General features: G+C 54.5%; 1 protein-coding gene across 2 annotated transcripts; it reads right to left on the reverse strand.

Annotated features, from left to right (window-relative positions):
- Positions 1-376: 376 nt before the first annotated feature.
- Ldlr (low density lipoprotein receptor) lies at positions 377-22,140 on the reverse strand. Of its 2 annotated transcripts, none has more exons than XM_055601237.1 (18): positions 21,924-22,140; positions 15,854-15,973; positions 15,181-15,303; positions 13,866-14,249; positions 12,142-12,264; positions 11,218-11,340; positions 10,595-10,714; positions 9,741-9,866; positions 9,215-9,386; positions 8,903-9,127; positions 7,155-7,273; positions 6,701-6,840; positions 5,955-6,096; positions 5,591-5,743; positions 4,500-4,670; positions 3,939-4,016; positions 3,107-3,264; positions 377-2,208 (listed from the first exon to the last, which is right to left on the reverse strand). In XM_055601237.1, the coding sequence occupies exons 1-18, from the start codon at positions 21,976-21,978 to the stop codon at positions 2,173-2,175; spliced, it is 2,568 nt and encodes an 855-aa protein (XP_055457212.1). In that variant the 5' UTR covers positions 21,979-22,140; the 3' UTR covers positions 377-2,172. The 2 variants fall into 2 exon arrangements, with proteins under 2 accessions (XP_055457212.1, XP_055457211.1); XM_055601236.1 differs by having other exon boundaries at positions 15,854-15,976.
- Positions 22,141-22,483: the final 343 nt, after the last annotated feature.

Below are 22,483 nucleotides of genomic sequence, written 5' to 3' on the forward strand. Positions count from 1 at the left end.
GGCTTCTCTGAACACCTGTAACCCCAATTCTGAGCAGAGCAGAGACAGGCTGGACCTTGTTGGCATTAGACATAGCCGAAGGAGCCCCAGGTTGAGGGGAGAGACCCTGCCTCAGAGGAATTGGATTCTCGGGACCCCCATGATGTCTCCTGGCCTCCACACAGAGGTATGTGTGCCTGCATACACACACTTACAGACAATTACATGAGTAAAACTAAACGTGTTTAGCCAAGTGTTCTTTGCACAAGCCTGAGGACCTGAGTTCAAGTTCCTGAGCCTGGGCAAATGTAGAGACTTGACCTCACAAAACTGTCCTCCAAGCTGTCTGCCTGTGCATGCCACACCTCCCACACAAATACACATAAAGACGACAAAGTCTTCAAAAAGGAATTTAATGCATCACAGTAGGACATTTTCAGCCTTTAAAAACATACGGACAGTGGTTTCAAAGCAGCACCCCCACAAAGCAACACATAGGCTTGAGAACAGTCCATTCACATAGTCTTTGTACACAGAGCCTCCCAGAGTGTCACCCCAGCTTAGGCTGGAGAAATGTCACCAACAAGTACAGCAGTCAGGGTTTGCAAAAATAAATACATCTAATACATATCTGTGATAACCTTGAATAAATATACAGAGCGAAAACAGACCAGGCGCCATCGGCACGTGGCCTCTTTACAAGTGTCCTAGCGGGCTAGGCGGTGGTCCCTCACATCCCGAACAGTGGCACCCTTTAGGTGGGTCTGTGCAGGAATCCATGAGGCCGCCACTGCCATCTTGAGTTACCCATGTGACAAACTTGTGACAAGTTATAAGTATTCTCCTAAGTTCCCCCAAATAACCTAGATTATGGGGTTTCTTTTGGTTTAGATACACAGGGTCTCACTGAGTTATGGGACTAAAGGTGTGCACCATCCATCATGCCTGGCTGATTATGGCATGAAGAATCATGCCAGTTTTTTTTTCTTTCTTTCCCATTTTTCCTTTCTGAGACAGTGTCGTATTGTGTGGCCCAGGCTGCCCCCCTCAGGCTCCCCAGTGCTGGGATGACAGGTGTGGCCCCCACACCCAGCTAAGCCGGGAAAGCTCTGAGAAACAAGTGCTGAATCACCGCTAACATCAGGGGAGCTGAACCCATCACGGTGTCATGTAGAGTCTGAAACCACCAGGCAGAGGTTGAAAGTAAAAAAACAAAAAGAGACCCTGAGTTCCACCCAGCACTGAAGAGGGCAATGGCTTCCTGATCATTCTGATGTCTTCCTTCCTCCCTGGGAATTATTTTCTATAGTCAAGGGTACTGGCCCCCGTCTGGCCTGAGGCTCCCTCCCACCACTCCACCAAACAGTGCAAACTAAGAGAACACATGTGAAACACATTGGTGCCCAACCCTGAACTGGAAAAGTGCGGAGAGAGAATGAAGTGCAGGTCCCATGCGGCTGGGCGTGGGACTGAAGGCTTTGATGGCCACTCCTGAGAAGCGCCACTCCTGAGCAAGACAACCAGCTGCCTCAGGCACTTCATAGAAATTAAGGGGAATGGCGACTCGGCTTGTCCCTCCAGGAACTACCAGTTTTGGCAAAGGCATAAGCAGGAAATCAGTCACTGGCAGCTGCTGGGCCCCAGATCCAGCAAGATCAGTACCAAATGTCACAGGTCACTTTCCTGATTTCTGCAGGGCTTACATGACCAGAGTCAGGCAGGGAAGGCTCGCAGGGTGGAGGTGAATGCACGCGTCCTGAGTTTAGAGATTGGCTGTGGTGCCTGGACCCTGTCACTAGCTAGCACCTGCTATCGCACATTCAGAACAACAGGCTTTCCTCCACCTGGTCCCTTCCTCCTCTGTGGGGTTGAGGAGAGAAGAGGGCAGAAGCTCCTGGGAAACCTCTTTGCCTTTGAAGTAAAGAAAGATGAAAAAAGAAAATCCCAGGCAGGTTTCCCGTCTTCAGCACAGCCAGGAGCCTTTTCTGCCCCCGGATAATAAATATATAAAACAGAACCTGGGGCAGAAGGCCGCTGAGCTTGGGCCCCAGCCCAGCTTTGCTATTATCTTGCTTTGAGCAACACAGAGGCCACTGAGGCAGCAGGACCAGTCCTGGACAAGGAGGTGTGGAGAAAGCGTCCTTCCTGCCTGAGCAGCAACGGATCCCAGACGGAGATGGCTCGCACAGCTGTTCACGCCACATCATCCTCCAAGCTGACCATCTGCCTCTGTCAGCAAACCGTAAACAGGAAACAATCAGTCTACCAGGGCAGCACGCACCAGAAGGCACCACACCCCACTCCACAGAGCAGACGTTCCTCTCCTGCCTCGGGCTCACAATACCCTCTTCTCTCACTTGCAGACTCTCTGATTTATCTCCCCATGTATCTCCTTCACTTTTATTTTTTAGAATTTTCTTTTTATGGGTATGGATGTGCTTTTCATGAAAGTCTGTGCATCACAGGTGTGCCTGGCACCTCCGAAGGCCAGAAGGTGTCAGATCCTCTGGAACTGGAGTTACAGATAATTGTGGGTGCTGTGTGAGTGATGGGACTTGAACTCGGGTCCTCTAGAAAAACAGCCAATGCTCTTAACCACAGAACCATCTCTCCAGTCTCAGTGAACTGACCCCCCCCCCCCCAAAGGTTCTTAAACATTTCCTTTCTTTTTTTAAGAATTATTTATTATTTATACAGTGTTCTGCCTCCAGGCAAGAAGAGGGCACCAGATCTCATTATAGATGGTTGTGAGCCACAATGTGGTTGCTGGGAGTTGAGCTCAGGAACTTTGGAAGAACAGTCAGTACTCTTAACCTCTGAGCCATCTCTCCAACCATCTTAAACACTTCTTAAATCTTATCAGGGCCTTTGCAATGTGCTGATCCTCCCTATACTCAGGAGCCCAACACCTTCCACGGCCACACACAGGATGGAATATGGATTCAAGCATGCTAGCAAGGGTCTACCTGTGAGTCATACTCTTACCGCTAACTGGGGGATTCTAGGCAGGGCTCTACCACTGAGCTATTCATCCCCCTGGTTTAGGCTTCCTTTCCCCCCCCCCACTCCATCTAACTTCTATCCTTCACTTTGATGTCTCCTCTCTTCCACGAAAGGCCACACTCACTGAGGGGTAGGTATAGCCGTCCTGGCTTCGGCAGATGTGGAGCTCGTCCTCTGTGGTCTTCTGGTACACTGGGTTGTCAAAGTTTATGCTGTTGATGTTCCTCAGCCGCCAGTTCCTCCACAGCAGGATGGCCCCGACGACGAGGAGAATGACCAGCGCTGCGAGGAGAGGGCTTGGTTGGGAGCAGAAGAGCCTGTGCCAGTGAGGCGACCAGGCACCCCCATTTTGGCCCCTTTAAGCGAAAGGGATGTGTTCTGAATGTAAAATTATACTCATCTATCATACAAATAGATAACGGGGAGGGGAGACGGCACTTAACCTGTGAGCTTAACACCTTGGAGGAATGAGGCAGGAGGATGCCGGCTTCTGAACCAGCCTGGGCTCCATAGCCTGACCCCAGTTCTAGATTTTGAGATTTTTCACCTTTGCTTTGTTTTTGTTTTTTGAAAAAGAGTTTCTCTGTGTGGCCTTGGCTGTCCTGGAACTCACTGTGTAGACCGGGCTGGTCTCTAACTCAGAGAGATCCGCCTGCCCCTGCCTCCCCTCTTAATTTTTCGAGACAGAAACCCACCGTGTACCCCTTGGCCAGCCTGGAAGTCAACCAGGCTGGCCTCGAACCTCCAGGTTCTGCCTATGAGTTGTATACCACCACAAGCAGAGGCACTTAATCTTATTTGTAATGAATGAAGTTAGAAGGGGGCAGTGGCAGGAGGCGGGCAGGAGCATCCCTCAGGCAGTGTGTTCCGATTTGGGTCAGAAAGGTGAAGTGGCCCAGCAGGCTAAGCATGAAGTCTTAGGAGTACCACATGTCTGCCCAGCAGCCAGCACTTACCAATAGGGAGGATGATGGACAAGACCCCCACTCCCTGCGGCTGCTCCTCATTCCCTCTGCCAGCCATGTCGCCCTGGACTGGGTAAGAAAAAGGGTAAAGTGAGGCGGCTCAGGTAAGACGGACACATAGAAGTCAGAGTAGGGAGGTGACAGGAGTCAGGCAAGGACAGTGCCTGAAATGTCAAATCTCCCTGTTCAACTCCAGGGGGACCTGGAGGTGTGATCAAGGTTCACACAAGTCATGTGGACCTTATCTCTAACCCAGTGTCCCAGAGGGCCAGGGCCAGGATCCCTAGACATGGCAAACATTTTCACAAAATCTCCAGCGACACTGACACTTCTCACACTCAGCACTGAGACGGCTCAGGGAATAATGGAGCTTGTGGCCCAGCTCGCTAATCTGAGTTTGATTCTGAGATTCAGATGGTGGAAGGGGAGAAGGGGCTGCCACAAGTGGTGCCGTGGCCACAGAGGCCGGGCGGCAATTCGCCAGCCGCACTGAGCACAGTGTGATTAAGATGACGTAGTGCCTATCAAGTGAACGGTGGGCCTGGCCTTTACCTTGGTGCGACGTTGTCACCGACTCCACGGTGCTAAGCCCTGGGATGTGCCCAGGCTGCCCAGAGGTGCTGGAAGCCGACTGGTCCTCATGCTTTGGTGGCCTGGTGGCTGTTGCGGTGACCACCGGCCTGATGGCGGATGTCCCCTGGGTGGTCGGCACAGGATTGACTTCTGAAGGGGTAATAAACATCCCTGAGTGCCACGAGCCAGGGTGCCCCTCACACCTCTGCTCCGTGTGGGAAGCAGGTCACCAAGCTCCACGGGCATCAGGAAGCAAGTGAAAACAAACCCGGTAAGTAGCTAAGGTTTATTCCAGGAAGACCTCAAACGTGTGATCCTCCTGCCTCAGCCTGCAGAGTACTGCACCCTGCCGATCCTGTTCTTCCAGTAGGCTCTACAAATGTTGAGGACACTGTGGTCCCTGAGATGGTGAGAGTGACCCCAAAAATCCACATGTTGAGGGGCAGGAGAGATGGCTCGGTGGCTGGGGCACGAACTGCTCTTCCAGAGGACCCAGGTTCAAATCCCAGCACCCACCTGGCAGCTCACGACTGTCTGTAACGCCAAGATCTGGCACTCTCACACATACACGCAGGCAAAACACCAATGCACAGAAGATAAAGGTAAATAAATTACAAAAAAAAAATCCACATGTTGAAAACTCAACTACCAAATTTTGTTTTTCAAGACAGGGCTTCTGTATGTAGCCCTGGCTGCCCTGGACTCGCTTTGTAGAGCAGGCTGACTGGAATCCACAGAGATCCGCCTGCCTCTGCCTCCCAAGTGCTAGGATTACAGGCCTGTGCCACCATTGCTGGCTGCAAATTTCTATGCTTTATAAAGTCTCCAGTCTCAGACTAGCTGTTTTAACAAGACAACTCCAAACTGACTTTTCTCAGATATCAGAGAAAGGGGGTCCTCCTTCTCACTTGCTACCCCAGTCTGAAGTCAGACTACTTCCACACAAAGCTTAGAGACAACTAGATCGTCAAGGACCCCAGTCTAAGTGTACTTTCATTTGAGACTCCATTCTTGAGCTCTGATGGCTGGGCGGCCTCATGTGGGTACAGCCCCAGGACTTGTGCCCCTACCTGTGTGGCAGGTCCTCATGTCCTCCGCCAGCAGCATGCCATCGGGGCAGGCACAGGTGAATTTGGGGGAGTGGGGGTTGATCTGTGGGGCCGGCAGGCATAGGTACTGGCAGCCACCATTGGGGAGGGCTGTTCTCTCACACCAGTTCACTCCTGGAAGGAAGAAGAGTTCATAAAGAATGAGTTATTAACATCAGATACACTGGCACAGTCTAGAAAAATTCTTTCCTTAGTGATGGTTGAAACTTTTATTATTGGGTACAGGGAGAGTGTTGAACCCATCTTCAAATAAGCCAGAAGATTATAGAAAATTCTGGAGTGGCGCAGAAAAACTTATTTTGAGTGTAGGTGGGGCGGGGCTTACCTCTAGGCTGTGTGATGTTGTGGAACAGGACAATATCCTCTGGGGACAAGAGGTTTTCAGCCACCAAATGAACATCTGAACCCGTGAGGCGATTGGCACTGAAAATGGCTTCATTGATGACATCCGTCCAAAACACTTTATCCTACACAGGAGATATGTATGGAAAATGGCCACACCCATTAGCCCCTGAAGTAGCACGCACACGGCCACCCGCCTCCCCAAACCTCTGGGGTTCTCTAAGCACAAGCAGTGCCGGGAACGGTAGAAAGTCTACCTTGTAAACACAGTGAAATACGCATAAAATCTCCCATCCCGACCATTTTCTGTGTGTGTGGTGTGTGCAAGCGTTCATGTGCTTTACAGACGTGTATAGTGTGCATGCGGAGGCCACAGGTTGATGTCAGGTGTCTTTCTCAGTCTGGTTTGTTGTCTTTGTATAATGGCCCTGGCTGTCCTGGAACTATCTCTGTAGACCAGGCTGGCCTCAAACTCAGAGATTTACCTGCTTCTGCTTCCTGGAGTGCTGGGATTAAAGTCATGCACCACTACTGCCTATCTCCTCCTGAACTCTGGGTTCCACTCACAGCCCCACAGAAAAATAAAATAAAAACCAGCTCCAGGAAATAGCAATTTTAATACCTCTCTCTAGATCTCTAGACAGGAGCTGATACTCAAATCAATCTTGGCTTGAATGCATGAGACAAACCTATGGCCAGACCAGACTCCCTCATATTCCTGGGGTTCACCTCATAGATGGCCAAGGAGAAGGGGTGGGCCAGCTGCTTCTCATCCTCCAAAATGGTCTTCCGATTGCCCCCATTGACATCAATGCTGGAGATAGAGTGGAGTTTGGAATCAACCCAATAGAGGCGGCCACTGGGAAGGTCTAAAATGCACAAACAGACAAGGAAATATGCGGGGGCCAGGTTAGAATACAATCATGCAGTTTGCCTGAATATTCAGAATGTTCCAGAAGATCTAAAATGTTCCAGAAAGTTCCAAACATGGAAGAAGATTTTTCAGGGCAGTCAGCTGGGGTAAAGGGTACAGCTTTGGGGGAGCTCCTCCAGCCAGTATGAACCTGAAGGCCACAATGCCTCAGCCCAGTCACCCTTCCAGCTGCACAGGCAGGGCGCGGTATCGATCGCATCTCTTCACTGTGCCCAGCCCCAGCAGGCAAGGGCCAGCCCTTGGACATACCTAGTGTGATGCCATTTGGCCACTGGATGTTCTCCGTCACCAGAGAGTAGATGTCCACACCGTTCAAGCCCCCTTTCTTGATCTTGGCAGGTGTGCCCCAGTCTGTCCAGTACATGAAGCTGCGAAAAACAACAGAGCAGACGGCCGAGAGATGAGGACCCTCAGACGGGAGCTCCCGCTAATGGCAGCGAGAGCTTAAGCACTTGGTTCTCTTCGTCCGAGAGCAGTGAGGAGCAAACTCGGATCCTCACACGTGCAGGGCAGGCACGTCACAGACCGAGGCATCTGCCCTCCAGCCCGCCACCCACACCAACTACACCCTCGGCAGGGTTCTCCGGGAAAAGGCCTGCCACCCCGGATGGTCGGCCCCTCTTTCAGTGTGCGGTTAAGCCGGGGGTGGCAGCGCACAGCAGTAACCCCAGGCCCCTCGGCGGAGATACTGGAACACAAAGTATGCCTGTATGCAAGTAAGCCTGCGGCCCAGACACCGCGAAACTCTTCCTCCGTGGACACGGATGTGGCCTGACGGGGACAGAACACTCTAGGCGGAGGCGGGAGGCCGGTGGTGGGGTGTGCTTAACGTCCGGCAGTTGCTGGGCGTGTTGAGCCCTGACAGAGACCAGCAGCGAGTTCCTAGAAACCTGTCTGACCTCCTTGAGCTGAGGAAGAGCCGTACTCCGCTCCCTGAGTGTCTGAGCACCAACTTACCAGCGGGATTGTCTTTGTTGTTGTGCGCATGTGTGTGGTTATGCAGAGGGAAGAACACTAGCTCAGAAGGGCTGTCCCTGGGGCCCGCAAGGTGGCCTAGCCCAAGGGGCTTGCCGCCAGGCCTGACGAGCCGAGGTCACGCTCTTCGACTTACAGGGAGGAAGCAGAGAACCACCCCTGAGAGCTGTCCTTGGACAAGCCTGTCTTAGCCTGGGAGACTCAGCACAAAATCAAACAGTCGGCATGAGAGGGCGTGTGCCCCTCAGCCCGTTTGTGGGTTTCTTTCTCGTGCTGGGGTGCAGCGCAGAGCCTCCTGTGTGCGCGCTAGGAAGGTAGGTCACTCTTGTTTACGAAGCCTAGGTGGCTTACGACAGAGTCTCAGCTCATTATGGAGTTAGCTTCCAGCCCACTATCAACTCCTGAGCCTCCTGCCTATCACAGGAGTTCACGGCCAGGCATGCTGCACGTGGAACTGAGGCAGAACCCAGGGCTCCGTGCACAGAAGCATGCTGCCAGGTGAGCCACGCCCCGGAACCTTTACTGTATTCAAGACTTACACTGCATGAGCACGTGTGTTCGCGTGCACTCGTGCAACATTTTGGGGGGGGGGGGGTTGGTTCTCTCCTTCGACTACGTGTCCCCGGGATTAAGTTCAGGTTGTCATGCTTGAAGGCAAATGCCTTTACCTAACACTGAGCCAGGTTTGGTTTGGTTTCTTTTTAAGATTTAATTTTGCCAGGCAGTGATAGTGCACATCTTTAACCCCAGCACTCAGGAGCCAGAGGCAGGCAGATCTCTGAGTTCGAGGCCAGCCTAGTTCTAGGAGAGCCAGGGAGAAACCCTGTCTCTAAATACAAACACACACCAACCAACCAATAAAACGCAGCTTTTCCCTGACAACCCCCAGCCTCCACTTCACTGTCTTCATTGCAGATTGGGTGCCATCCCACTCAGGTACACATTTCCCCGAGACCAGCCCTGGACCACCCCACCCCACCCCCGCCCTATCCTATTGTCCTCTCAGCTCTTATGACACTCACCCATGCACAGGGTCCACCACAATGGCTCTGGGCCTGGACCCTTTCTCTTGGAACAGCGTCTTCCTCCTCACACCCTTCGTGTCAGCCACAGAGACGCTGCCCGGGACGGAGTCCGTCCAGTAGATGTTGCCATGGATCCAGTCCACCGCCAGCCCGTCCGGAGCCTGCAGGTCCACCCCGATGATGGTGTCGTGGGACAAGCTAGGGGCTTGGTCCAGGAGGGCGCTGAGGCAGAAGAAATGGAGCCCATTAGAGCCTGGAGTCTGGACTTCCAGGGCGGTGTGGGGACAGGGTGAGGGGGCCGCAGTTCACCTGTAGATCTTTCTTTGGGACAGGTCGGACCAGTAGATTCTATTGTTGGCCACCTCGGTGTCCAGGGCCACCACGTTTTTCAGGTTGGGGATCAGGCTGGTGTACTCACTCCGGTCCAGGGCCATCTTCCTTACCTCGTGGCGGTTAGTGAAGAGCAGATAGGCTATGGAGCCTGCAAAGTCACGCAGGGCGGTGAGGATCCGAACCCAGGGCTTCACAAGTGTGCCAGGCCAGAACTCCAGCCCCAGCGCCTGGCATCCACCAGAGTAATGCCAGAGTAACTAGAGAGGTTAGGGTCCCTCTTCCCAGCCCCCACCCTGTCCAGATATGAGGCAGGACAGGTGAAGTCCGACAGCCTCAGCCGGAGACTCCTAGAAAGGACAGATCTGGCCAAAGTCCCCCGTGTCCCCAGGTCCCCACTGTACTGCTCCCGTACCGGCCAGGATCCTGGAGAGCTATCACACCCCGCTAGCATGCATAGCGGTTCTGAGCGAGGCTGCCCACCCCTCGGCTTCCCGGCGCTCACCCACAGCCTTGCAGACCCTGGTGTGAGGGTCCATGTGGAAACCGGGCCGGCACGCGCACTTGTAGCTGCCTTCCAGGTTCACACAGAGCTGGCTGCAGGCGTCCGGCTCCTGGCACTCGTCGATATCTGGGAGTATGGACAGAGAGGGATTGTTCCCAGGGGAGAGGGACCCGGCTACAGGGCCGCAGGTGGGGCAGGAGAACGGAAATCAAAAGGCGCCCTCCAGTGGCTGGAGCTTGCTCCCCTCAGCAGGACCCTGTCATTCACCTCCAGCGCCTCGTACCTGTGGAATTCACCCATCCACCTTTCCTTCGCTTCTTTAGTTTCTTCCATTTTTTTGTTGATTTTCTGTTACTTACTATTGGTCTTTGTATGGAACCCCAGCAGACCCATACGCACTCTGGCTTTTATCTCAGGCATCTGCCTGCCTCTGCCTCTCAGGTGCTGGAATTAAAGCTATTTCACACCACACCTGGACTCCTGTTTTCCTGAGACATCTCTCACAGCCCAGGGTGACCCTGAACGTGCTCCACAGATGATGATCTTGAACTCCTGATCCTACGGCCATCACATCCACCATGCTAGGTTTCCCATGTGTTGGAGGACGGAACCCAGAGCTTGCTGCTTGTAAGACAAGCCCCAGCTCTAGCCTGGACCTTTAAGACGATCCCAGTGAGCCACACGCTACCTGTCAGGCCCTGCTCAGCGTTCATCCTTCAAACCCCCCTAGCCCTAAGAAGTGGCGACTGCACTCCTGCCTGTCGAGCACATGGGGAAACCGAGGCATGGCGCTTGATGGGAAAGGCATGGGTGGCTCAGAGCCCCAGGCTGGACGTGCTACACGACAGACCTACCTTCACACTTGCGCTGGTCTGCCAGCCGGAAGCCGCCAGGACACAAGCACTCATAGCCAATCTTGAGGTCCTTGCAGACGTGGGAACAGCCACCATTGCCATCTAAGCACTCGTTGGTCTCTGCAGATCGAGAAAACACAGACTGGCTGTTCGCACGCCCCTGAGACTCTCCACTGGAAAACACTATGGCACTGCGCTGTCTTTGCAAAACGCTCCTAAGAGAATTCACTTTTATGATTTTGAATCGCGGGTAGGTGTGTCCGCATGTGGCTATGAGAATATGAATGCAGATGCGAGAGGTACTGGGGCTAGAAGATGGATCCCCGGTAGCTAGAGTTAGAGGCCATCCTGGGCCACCCGACTTAGGTGCTGGGGACCGAACTTGGGTCCTCTGTAAGAGCCATCTCTCTAGCCCAGGAACACCTTTATATGAGTGCTGGGATCTGAACTCAGATCCTCATCTCCCGGCACTTCTCCCCTCAGGCCTATCTTGCCCTGGAGCCAGAGCTCTGTCAGGTCTATGATGTACACTGAGCCTGCTGAACTGTGGGGGTGCTGGCTGGGCTCACAACTCCATAGCAATTACTACATGTTGACGCCATGCCCCGCCCCCCAACACTCACTGCACTCCTTGATGGGCTCATCCGACCAGTCCTGACAGTCCCGGTTGTTGTCGCACACTTTGTCCCAGGTGATGCATTCGCCACTGTGGCACTTGAACTTGTTGGGCCCATCGCACCGTGTCACTGACAGAGGCAAAGAGTGGTTAGGAGGACCCGAGCTGCAGGGGTTTGCCTGTTCTCTATAAGATGATAGTTCAGAGCTGGAGTATCTGTACAACCCCTGCCTAGAATCCCCGAGTGAGGGGCTAGGGGCGTGGCTCTGCAGCACACACCCTGCCTAGAATCCCCCAGTGAGGCGGTGGGGGCATGGCTTAGGGTAGCCCTGCCAGAAGTCTTACTGTATAGCCCTACTGGCCTGGAACTTCTTGGCATCCAGAACCGTGAAATTTATGGAGACCCTCCTGCCTCAGCCTCCCAAATACTGGGGTTACAGGCTTGGCCCGCCCACCATGCCTGCTGTAAAGAGTTTCTTGGTGGTGTTTCTTTCCTCTTCAAGCTGGAGGCAGGGCCCGTGGTCTGCGCAGGCAAGCCTGAGCCAAGCCCCTGGGCAGGTGGTTGCTGGGAGCTGGGCAAGCAGTTAGGAAGTTAACGTTTAATGGAGACAGGGTTTCTTTCAACTCCGCAAGAGCAAACAAGTCTTGGAGAGAGAGAGTATAATGACGACTGCAAAGATGAATTTTTGGGTGACCTGGGTTTCTTAGATGGAGGTCTCACTGTTTGGTTCAGGCTGGTCTCATGTTTGTGGGCTTCCTACCTCGGGCTCCAGATTTTGGGGATTATAGGCCTGCCCCCCCACGCCCAGCATAGGCCACACCCTTAAAAAGTACCAAACAAAAAGACACACCTGCTAGGGACCTGACCCCCACCCCTCACCCAAGACGAGCAGTGCCCCAACTTGACGGGAGCAGGCCGGCGGGGGCTCACCATTGACGCAGCCGAGCTCGTCACTCATGTCCTTGCAGTCGTGTTCTTGGTTGCACTGGCGGCTGCCGTGAATGCAGGTGCCATCTGCACACTGGAATTCGTCAGGCCGGCACGTGGGCGCCACTGGAGAGCACAGGGTGACAGTCATGAGATGCCCCAATCAGAGAACGAGAACGCGCTCACTGAACCGCAGTTACAGGGCTGGCAAGATGGCTGAGCAAGTAAAGACAACTGCCAGCCAAGACCTGAGCTCAACCCCTAGTATCTCTATTGTGGATGGCGGGAACCGGCTCAGAAGTTGTCCTCTGACCTCTATATATGTGCCTACACACATACACTAATTTAAATAAATCAGTCAGGGGCTTGAACCCTGGGCCTCTTGCTTGTGAGGTATGGTGATCTGAATGAGAATGGCTCCCCACTGGTTCATATGTCAAAACACTTGGCCCACAGTTGGTGGAACTGTTTGGGAAGAACTAGCAGGTGTGGCCTTGTTGGATGAGCAGACTTGGAGGTTTCGAAAGATTCTCACCCTTCCCGGTTAGCATTCTCTGCCTCCTGCTTGTCAATCAGCTTTAAGCGCTCAGCTACTGCTCCAGCACCATGCCTGCCAGCCTGATGCCACCCTCCTTGCCACGATGGTCACAGACTCACTCTGAAACTGTGAGTCCCAATAAACTTCCTTTAAGTTGCCTTAGTCACTGATCACAGCAACAGAAAACCAAGACACTTGATTCGGTGGCCTTACCACTGAACCACACACCTGGCCCTTTTAAAAATTCATTGTTCCTCAGGGCGTGGTAGGCACAACTATAGTCACAGCACTCAGGAAGTCAGAGGCAGGTGGATCTCTGTGGCTTTGTGGCTAGCCTGGTCTACAAAGTGAGTCTAGGACAGCCAAGGCTATTCAGAGAAACCCTGTATTGAAAAAAAAAAAAATTTCATTGTTCCAGCAGGGCATGGTGGCGAATGCCTGTAATCCTAGCACTCAGGGAGGCAGAGGCAGGTGGATCTCTGTGATTTCCAGGCCAGCCTTGTTTACAAAGTCCAGGACAGACAAGGTTACACAGAGAAACCCAGTTTTGAAAAAAAAATTGTTCCAAAGAATTTTTTTAATCCATGTTTGATTGATATTTTTGTCTTTTTTTTCAAGACAGGTTTCTCCGTGTAGCCTTGGCTGTCCTAGACTAGACTCACTTTGTAAAACAGGCTGGCCTCAAACTCACAGAGATCCGCCTGCCTCTGATTTTTTTTTTAACTTATTTCCTTCGGCTTTTTGAGACAGAGTCCCTCTACCATGCCCTGGCCGTCCTGGAATTCGCTGTGTAGACTAGGCTGGCCTTGAACTCGCAGAGACCTGCCTGCTTCTAAAGGTGTGTGTGCCCCCATGCCCAGCCCTCTTCCCGGGCCGATTCTGAATCTTCTATTTACACATCGTGTGTGCAGCGTGTGTGCACATGCAGGCGTGCGCTCTGGTACACTCTGGCCGCTCCTCATCCCCTGGAGTCTCTCACTGAACTTGGAGCTAGGCTGACAGCCAGCAAGCCCCAGCCATCCCTGTCTCCACATGCTGGGGCGCTGGAGTGACAGGCTGTGGTGCTGGAGAGCCCGTCAGGACTTCATGCACTGGCAGTAGGCGCTCTCACCCACCCAGCCCATGCCTCAGCCCAAAGCGCCCCACGCAGGGCCTGGCGGCCACTCATCTCCCCTGCTCGGGGCCTTACCGCAGTGCTCCTCGTCTGACTTGTCCTTGCAGTCCGCACCGCCGTCGCAGACCCAGCTGCGATGGATGCACTCGCCACTGCCACAGTGGAACTCCAGGGAGGAGCAGGGGTGGCTGGTCCACAGGGAGGAGGTGTCTCGGCCCCCGCAGTTCTGCGGCCACTCATCGGAGCCGTCCTCACAGTCCACATCCCCGTCGCAGGCCCACAGGCTGGGGATGCAGGTGGAGGTGTTGCAGCGGAAGTGGGCGGGGCCGCAGGTGGTGGCTTTGCAGTGGGCCTCGTCGGAGCCGTCCAGGCAGTCTCGGTCCTGGTCACACACGAACTGCTCGGAGATGCACCTGCCGTCCTGGCAGCGGAATTCGTCCTGGGAGCACGTCTTGGGGGCTGTGGGGTGCACCAGGAGGGGAGGGCCTTGTCACCCCGCAGCCCACACCAGCCCGGTCACCGACGGGACACTTGTAGCCATGGTGGTTGTACACAAGGGCCCGGGAAGCTACAACACCCCGCTCCCTGCCTCGGTCACACGGTCAGGTTGTCAAGCTAGCTCTGTCCCGCTGGGCCACCCCGCACCCCTCACTGGGGTGTTCGAGGCAGGGGGCGGGGCACATCCCGGAGCCTTAGGCACTGCTGTGAACTGCTCTCCCTGCTGCGCGTGTAAATTACACTCCACTGAGGGTGTGCAGGCGCGGGAAACCCATCCTGTGTATAGAATGTCGAGGCCGTGCGAATGGACCGCACAGATCGGAGCTTTGACCTCAGGCCGCACGGCTGGGAGCGCCCTGGCCTCCAGCGCATCAGCCCTGCTTCCTGACTGACCCCAGCCCAGCGAGGCCTTCCTCGCCAGCGTGGACACCCAGGTCTGCACCACAGACAGGAGCACTGCCGACACATGCAGCCTACACGGGGCCTGCGGGGCAACGGTCGAGCCCCCACCTCAAAAACCCTCCTAATGGCATGAGGGAAGGCACCACGTCTCCACCTCTCACAGCGGATTCAAGCCAAAGGGCAGGCTCAACGGGAGCCACCGCACCACAGCTCAGGGGGCACGCCCCAGGGACGCATGACGACGGGGCACCCCAGAGTTCCTAGGGGACTATTTGGCATGAGATGGGCCAGCATGCATGCACGAACGCACACATACACACACACACACACACACACACACACACACACACACACACATGCACGCACACATGCAAGCATGCACGAACACACACACGCACACACACATACATGCACGCAAGCACGCACACACACATGCACTCACACACGCAGGCACACCCCCACGCCCAGGGTGGGCCGGGGCAGCACTCACCGCAGCCTTGTTCGTCGGAGCCGTTCTCACAGTCGGCCCGTCCGTCACATCTCCAGGAGTTCGGAATGCACCGGCTGACGCGGCCCCCACAGCTGAATTCCTTGGACTGACAGGTGACAGACACTAGGGAGAAGGAGGAGCGGCCACTCAAAAGGAAGCCAAGTGGGTGACGGCGGGTCCACCTCCCTCATGACCGTGAAGCCACAGAACATGTGGAGGTCACAGGACAACGCACGGGCTCGTGCTGTCCTTGCACCGTGTGGGTTCCAGGGAGCAAACTCATGCCTCGGAGGCTGGCCACAGGCACCAATGCCGCAGAGCCACCTCACAGGCCCCTCAAGATGACATCATCCAGCACTTTTCGGGGCCCAGTGCAGTGACGGCAAGCCCCAGCACGAGGTCGCCTGTGAAACCCTGCACCGTCCTGGCATACGAAATACTTTGGATTTGGGGTATCTGGGTTAGGGACTGAGCTATCTTCAAAGTTAAGAATGAACTTAGCATCCTGCTCTGGTCAAGAACACGGGGCCTTGCCACAGCAGCAGAGCCCGTGCCTGGAACCATCCCAGGGAGGGGTTGGGAACATGGCTGCGTGGAAGAGTGCCTGCCTGGAACGTGCAAGGCCATGGGTTCGGTCCCCGGTAGCACTAACAAATCGGGAGGGGGGGCTTACTGCATGTCTCCGGGGCCTCGTCAGAGCCGTCCGGGCACTCGGCGAGGCCGTCACAGACCCACTTGCTGGCGATGCACTTCCCGTCCCTGCACTGGAATTCGTTCTTGGTGCACGAGTCTGCTGCTGGGAGAAGAAAGGGGAAGGAAGGGTGTCTCAAGGGCCTAACGCAAGGTTGCCCACACGGCGTCCTGCTGGCCAGCAGATGCGGCCGAAATGCCGGCCACCAACTGCTGGCAAATTTACCCAGCACAGCCAGCAAAATCGGTTGGACCCAAAAGGACAGCGGAGGCTCAACAAATAACAAATAACAAATTCAGCCATGAATACTAATACTGATATCTGGGCTGTTGAAGAGAGAATGTAAAAACAAAACGTATCTAAATTAACTAGTTACTTATTTAAGGAATTTTAAATTGTATTTTGAGACAGGATCCCACCGTGTAGCCCTGGCTGGCCTTGAACTACTTTATATGGAACAGGGCTGGCCTTGGTCTCACAGAAGTCTGCCTGCCTCTGCCGCCTGAGTGTTGAGATAAAGTATGGTCACCTGACTTCATGACACACTGGCGCAACAGTGGCACAAAAGTTGTGAGACTAACCAACAACTCTCTGCTCCAATTTAAAGTCCGCCTCATGAAGCGGAACTTATGTCTGACGCCGACACCGTGGCCAAGGACCTGAGGTTAGAAAGGACCCCGGGGGAGAGCAAATTGTTTCTGCTAAAGGAACACAGCAACAGAATGACTCCTAATGACTGTCTGCTCTCCTCATAGATCAGCACCTTGCTCAGCTCAGCCATCACCAGAGAAGCCTCCTCCTGCACTACAAACACAGAGACCCACAGCTGGACAGTGTGCAGAGAGCAAGAGACCGTGGCGCAGTCAGCACTGAATAGGCCTAAATTTCTCCCCTCAGGGCTCAGGGAAGCCTTCCAAGGAGGAAGCGGCACAGTTGTGAGAGCCAGAGGGTTGGAGACAGCAATGAAGAGGCCTTCGAGACACAGCAGGACAGCACAGCCGACCTCACAGAGACAGGGGCAGCAAGCTCAGATCCGCACGGCTCCAAGGCCGCTGGCGTCCCGGCGCCAAGAGGGGAACTGGACATGAGACCCCCAACCCCAACCCTCTTACAGAGGGTTTCTCCAATGCAGCACTACTCAGTACATGAGCCACACCCAACAGGACAGGCCCCACAGTAGACAGCCACACCAGGTGAACTCAGGGGTGTTCTGGAGATTTTTATCACCTATGTCCTTAGGGTTTTCTTTTCTTTCTTTTATTTTTCTTTTTAAACTTTATAGGTCTTTTGCTTGTATCCTATGGTTTCCAATCATGTTTTTACAGATTTTTCATGTGTGTGTGTGTGTGTGTGTGTGTTGAGTATATATGTGTTTCTCTTGCTCTTTTTTTTCTGTTCATTTGTTTTGTTTTATTTTCATTTTGATTGTTTTTTTTCATTTGCCTGTTTTGTTTTCTAAATAGAAAGAAAGAAGCCATGGAATTGGGGAAGGATCTGGGAAGGCGTGAGGGGCAGGAGACCATGATCATATATATACACTACATGGTAAAACTTATTTCCAATAAAAAATGAAGGTATCGGTCACCATGTCTGCTTATTAAAAAAAAATTTTTTTTTTAATTTTAAAATTTTTGGTTGTGTTTGGTTTGGGGGTTTTGTTTTTGTTTTGAGGCAGGGTTTCTCTGACTGTCCTCAAACTCATTCTGTAGACCAGACTGGCCTCAAACTCAGAGATCAGCCAGCCTCTGCCTTGATGGGATTAAAGGTGTTCGCCCCCCATCACGGTTCACTCATGAATCTGAAGCTTCACTGACTGAAATCCACAGCCCAATGGTCCCTTCTGCTGTTCACGGACACATCAGGTGCCAGCACCTGGCCAGCTACACTGTAATTCTGTTGTTGTTGTCCCTGTAAACAGTGTTAAAGCACAAAACTCCTTGCACAGCTTCAGACCTGAGCAGGTGACTCACTCAACCACGGTCTGGCCGGAAAAGGAAATGACTCACTGCCCCCCCCCCCCCCAGCTAATGGTGGTGACCAAGGCAACTAGAATTCCGGGAGTGACTGGGTCATTACAAAAGGGAAGTTCAGTGGGGCACTGGCAGGAAAGAGCTGAGGAGGTCACCCTGTCAGGGCTGCGTGAAAGAGCTGCCAAGTGTCACCCCATCAGGCCATGCAGCCAGTGACTGGACACTAATCCATGCTCTCACTCAAATGACATACAAATAAGCATGTGGGTGTGGAAATAACAGCCACACCCAAAGGCCAAGCTGGGGCTCAGGTGACAGAGTCTTTGTCCAACAAGCACAAAGCCTGGGTCCCGTCTTTGGCACCGCATAGACCATCTGAGGTGGTACAAGCCTGCCATGCCTCCACTCAGGAGGTGGAGGCAGGAGGATCACCACCTTTGGAGGCAGCCACAGTTACAGAACATGACCCTGGCTTAAGAACACAACCAACCAAAAAATCAACGAGGTTTGGGGGTGCACACCTGTCACCCGGGCCCCCTTGGCAGAGTCAAGAAGGCTACTGCAAGTTTGCGCGCAGCCTGGGCTAACGGCAACTTCCAGGCGACCCTGGCTTACACAAGGAGGTCCTGTCTCCAGCAAACAAAAGAAATGAACGAGGCCAGCAAGATGGCTGGGTGGGCAAAGGACTTGCTTCCAGATTTATCTGAGTTTGATCCCCAGGACGCACATGATGGAAGGAGAGAACCCGCTCTGTCCATTCTCCTCGGAAGCCCGCACATACACAAAACAAACAAACAAGTAAATAAAGTCATTGTAAAGCCTAGAAACAAGCCAGGTGTGATGCTCACTTCTTTGATGCAGCACTTGGGAGGCAGAGGCAGGTGAATCTCCGTGAGTTCAAGGCCAGCCTGGTCTACAGAGGGAGTTCCAGCACAGATGTGATTCAGATCAATAAAAGCTAGTAAAAGGCCACCCTTCTGTATAGTAAACCCTGAAAAAAGGACGTGCCTTTCCAGCCGACATGCACACAACCTCGGCAGCCTTGGCCTTCCGATGTGGAACGTCACGAATGACAAATCATGAACAAGGCCACAGACGCTGAAAAGGGGAAGCTTCTGTTTCCCACACACAAATAAGGTGGTCACTGCTTTCTAAGCTTTCTTTTTCCTCTCCACCGCCCCCTCTCTTTTGAGACTAAGCCTCCTAGAGCTCAGATTGGCCTTGAGAACGTCTTGATCCTTCCTAGGTCTTCAGAACGCTAAAGTGACAGGACTTTGCCACACACCCAGCCACTTTATGTTTTCTCTCTCAAACCGAGTACAGATGACATGCAAAGAAACCAGGAGAAGCACGGTCAGTAGCGGCCCACCCCCAGGCATGGTGCCGGATGTGCTCATTCATCTAAGGAGATCTGCTAGCCAATCCTTCACAGCATCGTCTTACTACCTCAAGGTTCTCCTGCATCAAGATGGCTCAGGGGTGAAGGCACTCGCCACCAAGCCATGGCTGAGCTCCGTCCAGAGCAACCCACTCCCCTGTTGATTAATTCCACTCTCCCAGCAACCAAAGCTGATTTGGTCCACCTGTTCAGAGAGTGCCGACGCTGCCAATGTACTTAATGTAGAAAGCGGAGGAATGCCAAAGCCTGGCCAAAGAGCCAAGCAGCAGATGCCGCCAGTGATAGCAGGAGGAAGCAGGGCGATAAGAGCAGATTACCCTGAGAGAGACGGGAGCTTCACAGGGCCCTCCAGGCCCATAATCCAGGCCTGCCTGCAATCTCAGGAAGGCTGGCTCAAATGAGCTGCTCCCTGCCCTCAGGAGTCAGAACTGAGCTGGGCACTGAGACCCTACTCAAAAGAAAGAAGAGTAGAGAAAAGAAAAGAAAAAAGGCCTATGCAGATGAACTCCCACAATCCCAAGGCCAGTGTGCACTACCTTGTGAGATTCCATCTCCAAAGATAAAGAAATGAACTAGAGGGAAAAAAATCCAACTTCACCCAGTCTTTTCCCAATTTTATTCAGCAAGAAATGTGACAGAGGCCAGTTGGTGGTGGCGCACATCTTTAATCCCAGCACTTGGGAGGCAGAGGCAAGTGGATCTCAGAGTTTGAGGCCAGCGGGGTCTACAAAGTGAGTCCAGGACAACCAGGGCTCCACAATGAAACCCTGTCCCAAAACAAAAACAAAAGAAAAAGAGGGAAATGTGGCAGACAGACAAATGAATGCACCCGTGGCGTGTTCCCAGGGCTTGCAAAACTGTGCTTTCCCTGTGCTGAGACAAACCTCTGCCACATTTGACACCCCTCACACTGAGTCCTGACTGCTTGTTGTGGAGGCCAGAGGGCCAAGTGGAATGGCTTCCTCGGTCTTTCTCCTCCTTATGCTTTGAACCTGTCTCTCACAGAGCCCAGGTCTTACCCTCACAGGCTGCCCCTCACCTGGCTTTTAGATGGATGCTAGGAATTACAACTCACACCTGCACTGCAATGGCGTCACCAGCTGAGTCACCACCCCAGCCCCCGGGTCTGCTCTAGATCAACGGGGAGATGTCCGCATGGCAGATCACATTCTCACACATCATCCAGTTAAAGCGTGGAAGCCAGGACAAGCCGGAGAGTGACAGCGATGCCAGGGATCTGGGAGGGGACTCTTTTCCTTCCTGTGAGATGGGAAACTTGAGGTCTTGCTCAAGACTTGAGAAGATGGTTTTTTTTTCTTGCAGAAGGCAACGATGGGTGTGGGGTATACACGCTGATCTAATCAGGGCGTCTGGGCTGGCCTTGTTTGCAGTTACAGCTGGACGGCTGAGGTTTGCCTCCGTGTTCAGCCTGGCCTTTTCACCTTTCTGAGGCGAGGTTTCACGGTGTAGCCCAGGCTGTCCTAAAACTCACAAGGATCCACCTGCCTCTGCAGGCCCAGCTGAGCCAGGCTCTCACTAATCTTTCCACCTCCTTAGGAAGCAGAATCGCCCCGGGGGTTGTACCGCTGACAGCCACCCACAGCTGACTGACAGAAACCCCTTCCAAGCTCCTGCTGCGTGAGTCACGCCCTGCGCTGTTTCTGAGGTGGAAAGGGAGTTAAAACGTTCTCCTGCCAGCCGGGCTGACTCAAGGAAAGTAGTAACCAGGCTGCGGCTGGGCTGGGCTGACAGAGCACCTGCCTGCCGTGAACGGCCCTGAGTTCTACCCCGAGGACCTCAAATCCGGACGGACGTCGTGGCACAGGCCTGTCATCCCAACACTGCTGAGGCGGAGGAAAGAGGACTAGGACTTATCGGCCAGCCTGGGCTACAAGAGACCTTGTCTATCAAGTGGGGGAGAGGTGGAAGAGCTGACTTGGCAGGGCATGTGTCCCAATGTGCAAGGCTTTGAGTCTAATCCCCAGTACTGCAAAATTGGATGAGACTATAACCTGATTACACACCGGCTAGCCTCCTGTCCAAATTCCAACACCTCTCCTAACACGAAAGTCCAGTACGGGGCAGCCCAACCCAACAACTTTTGGAGAGCGGGAACAAACCAGGCCTGCCAGAGTCCTTGCCGGGTCCCCGGCCCGCCCTGGCTGGTGGTCGCGGCTGTCAGGGTGTGGGCGGCCAGAGGCGCGGGCGTGAACTCGAATAGGAAGGCGAGGACAAGGTAGGGAATGAAGCCTCAGGACGCAGGGGACATCCTGGAGGGTCCGCCCCGCCCCGCCCCGCCCCCGAACCTCATCCTCCGTCCTCCATTGGGCGAGGGGAGTGGCTCGAGGCTCGCCTGTTCCGGCCGCACCCAATAGGAGCTCGGAGGTGCGGTGGGAGGCGGGGCCGGGGCGGGGCCTCCGGGCACGCGGGGGCAGCGGCAGGGTTAGGGTGCCGCTGTGGAGCCCACCCCCCAAGTCGCGTAGCGAGGGCCAGGGACCCCGGAGCCGCTCTGAGGGCCCCGGCCGTCTCCGCCAAGCCCACCCCGACGCCCTCCAACCCCGGCCCCCGTTCCAGAGCGGCCGCCGGGGGAGGACCTCGCTCCAGGTCCTCACGAGGGGTTCCCGCCTCGGCGTCCCCGTCCGCCCGGGGCCCCGAGCCCGCGCGGCTCCAGAGCGGGCCTGACCTGAGAGGCCGGCGGCGGCGGCCAGGAGCAGGGCGACGGCCCACGCGGTGCGCATCCTCGTCCTCGTCCTCCGAGCCTGCGCTCTGCGCCCCGATCGCCGGCCCCGCTGCGCTCGGCGACTGCACGCGCCGCCCGGGTCCCCGGAGTCACCCGCCGGGGAGGCTCCCGAGGGGCGGAGTCTGCGGTGGGGTGACTCGCGGAGGTCTTCGCCCCACCGCGCGGGGAGGAGCTTCGCGCGGCGCCGCCCCGTTAACCCCTGCCGCCCCGAGGCCCCGCGCGCGGATTCCGACCCCAGGGCAGCTGCGTAAGCCGCGCTCGGCGGCGAGTGCGAAGGAAGCCAGTGAAGGGCCGCTAGAGCGCGACTCGGGGCGGGACGCGGGTTGGCGCGGTGGGTGAGGGCGCTGGCAGCCAAGCCTGAGCACCTGCGTTTGACCCCTGGGAGCCACACACTGGAAGGAGGGAGAACCGGCTCTAGCGAACTGTGCCCTGACTTCCCCACGCGCCCCTCTCCACTAGTTAATTAATTAGGAAAAGGAAAAAGAAAGAAGGAAGGAAAGAAA

Source organism: Psammomys obesus, unplaced genomic scaffold, assembly GCF_907164565.1.
Source record: "Psammomys obesus unplaced genomic scaffold, mPsaObe1.curated_primary_1811, whole genome shotgun sequence".
Classification (NCBI taxonomy): Eukaryota; Metazoa; Chordata; class Mammalia; order Rodentia; family Muridae; genus Psammomys; species Psammomys obesus.

Coding starts and splice junctions, on each gene's coding strand:
- Ldlr (XM_055601236.1), bottom strand. CDS start 21,978: ATGCGCACCGCGTGGGCCGTCGCCCTGCTCCTGGCCGCCGCCGCCGGC. Junction 9,128..9,214: donor TCCCAAAGAAAGATCTACAG/GTGAACTGCGGC, acceptor CTTCTGCCTCAG/CGCCCTCCTGGACCAAGCCC. Junction 7,274..8,902: donor GTGGTGGACCCTGTGCATGG/GTGAGTGTCATA, acceptor TGTTTTTCGCAG/CTTCATGTACTGGACAGACT.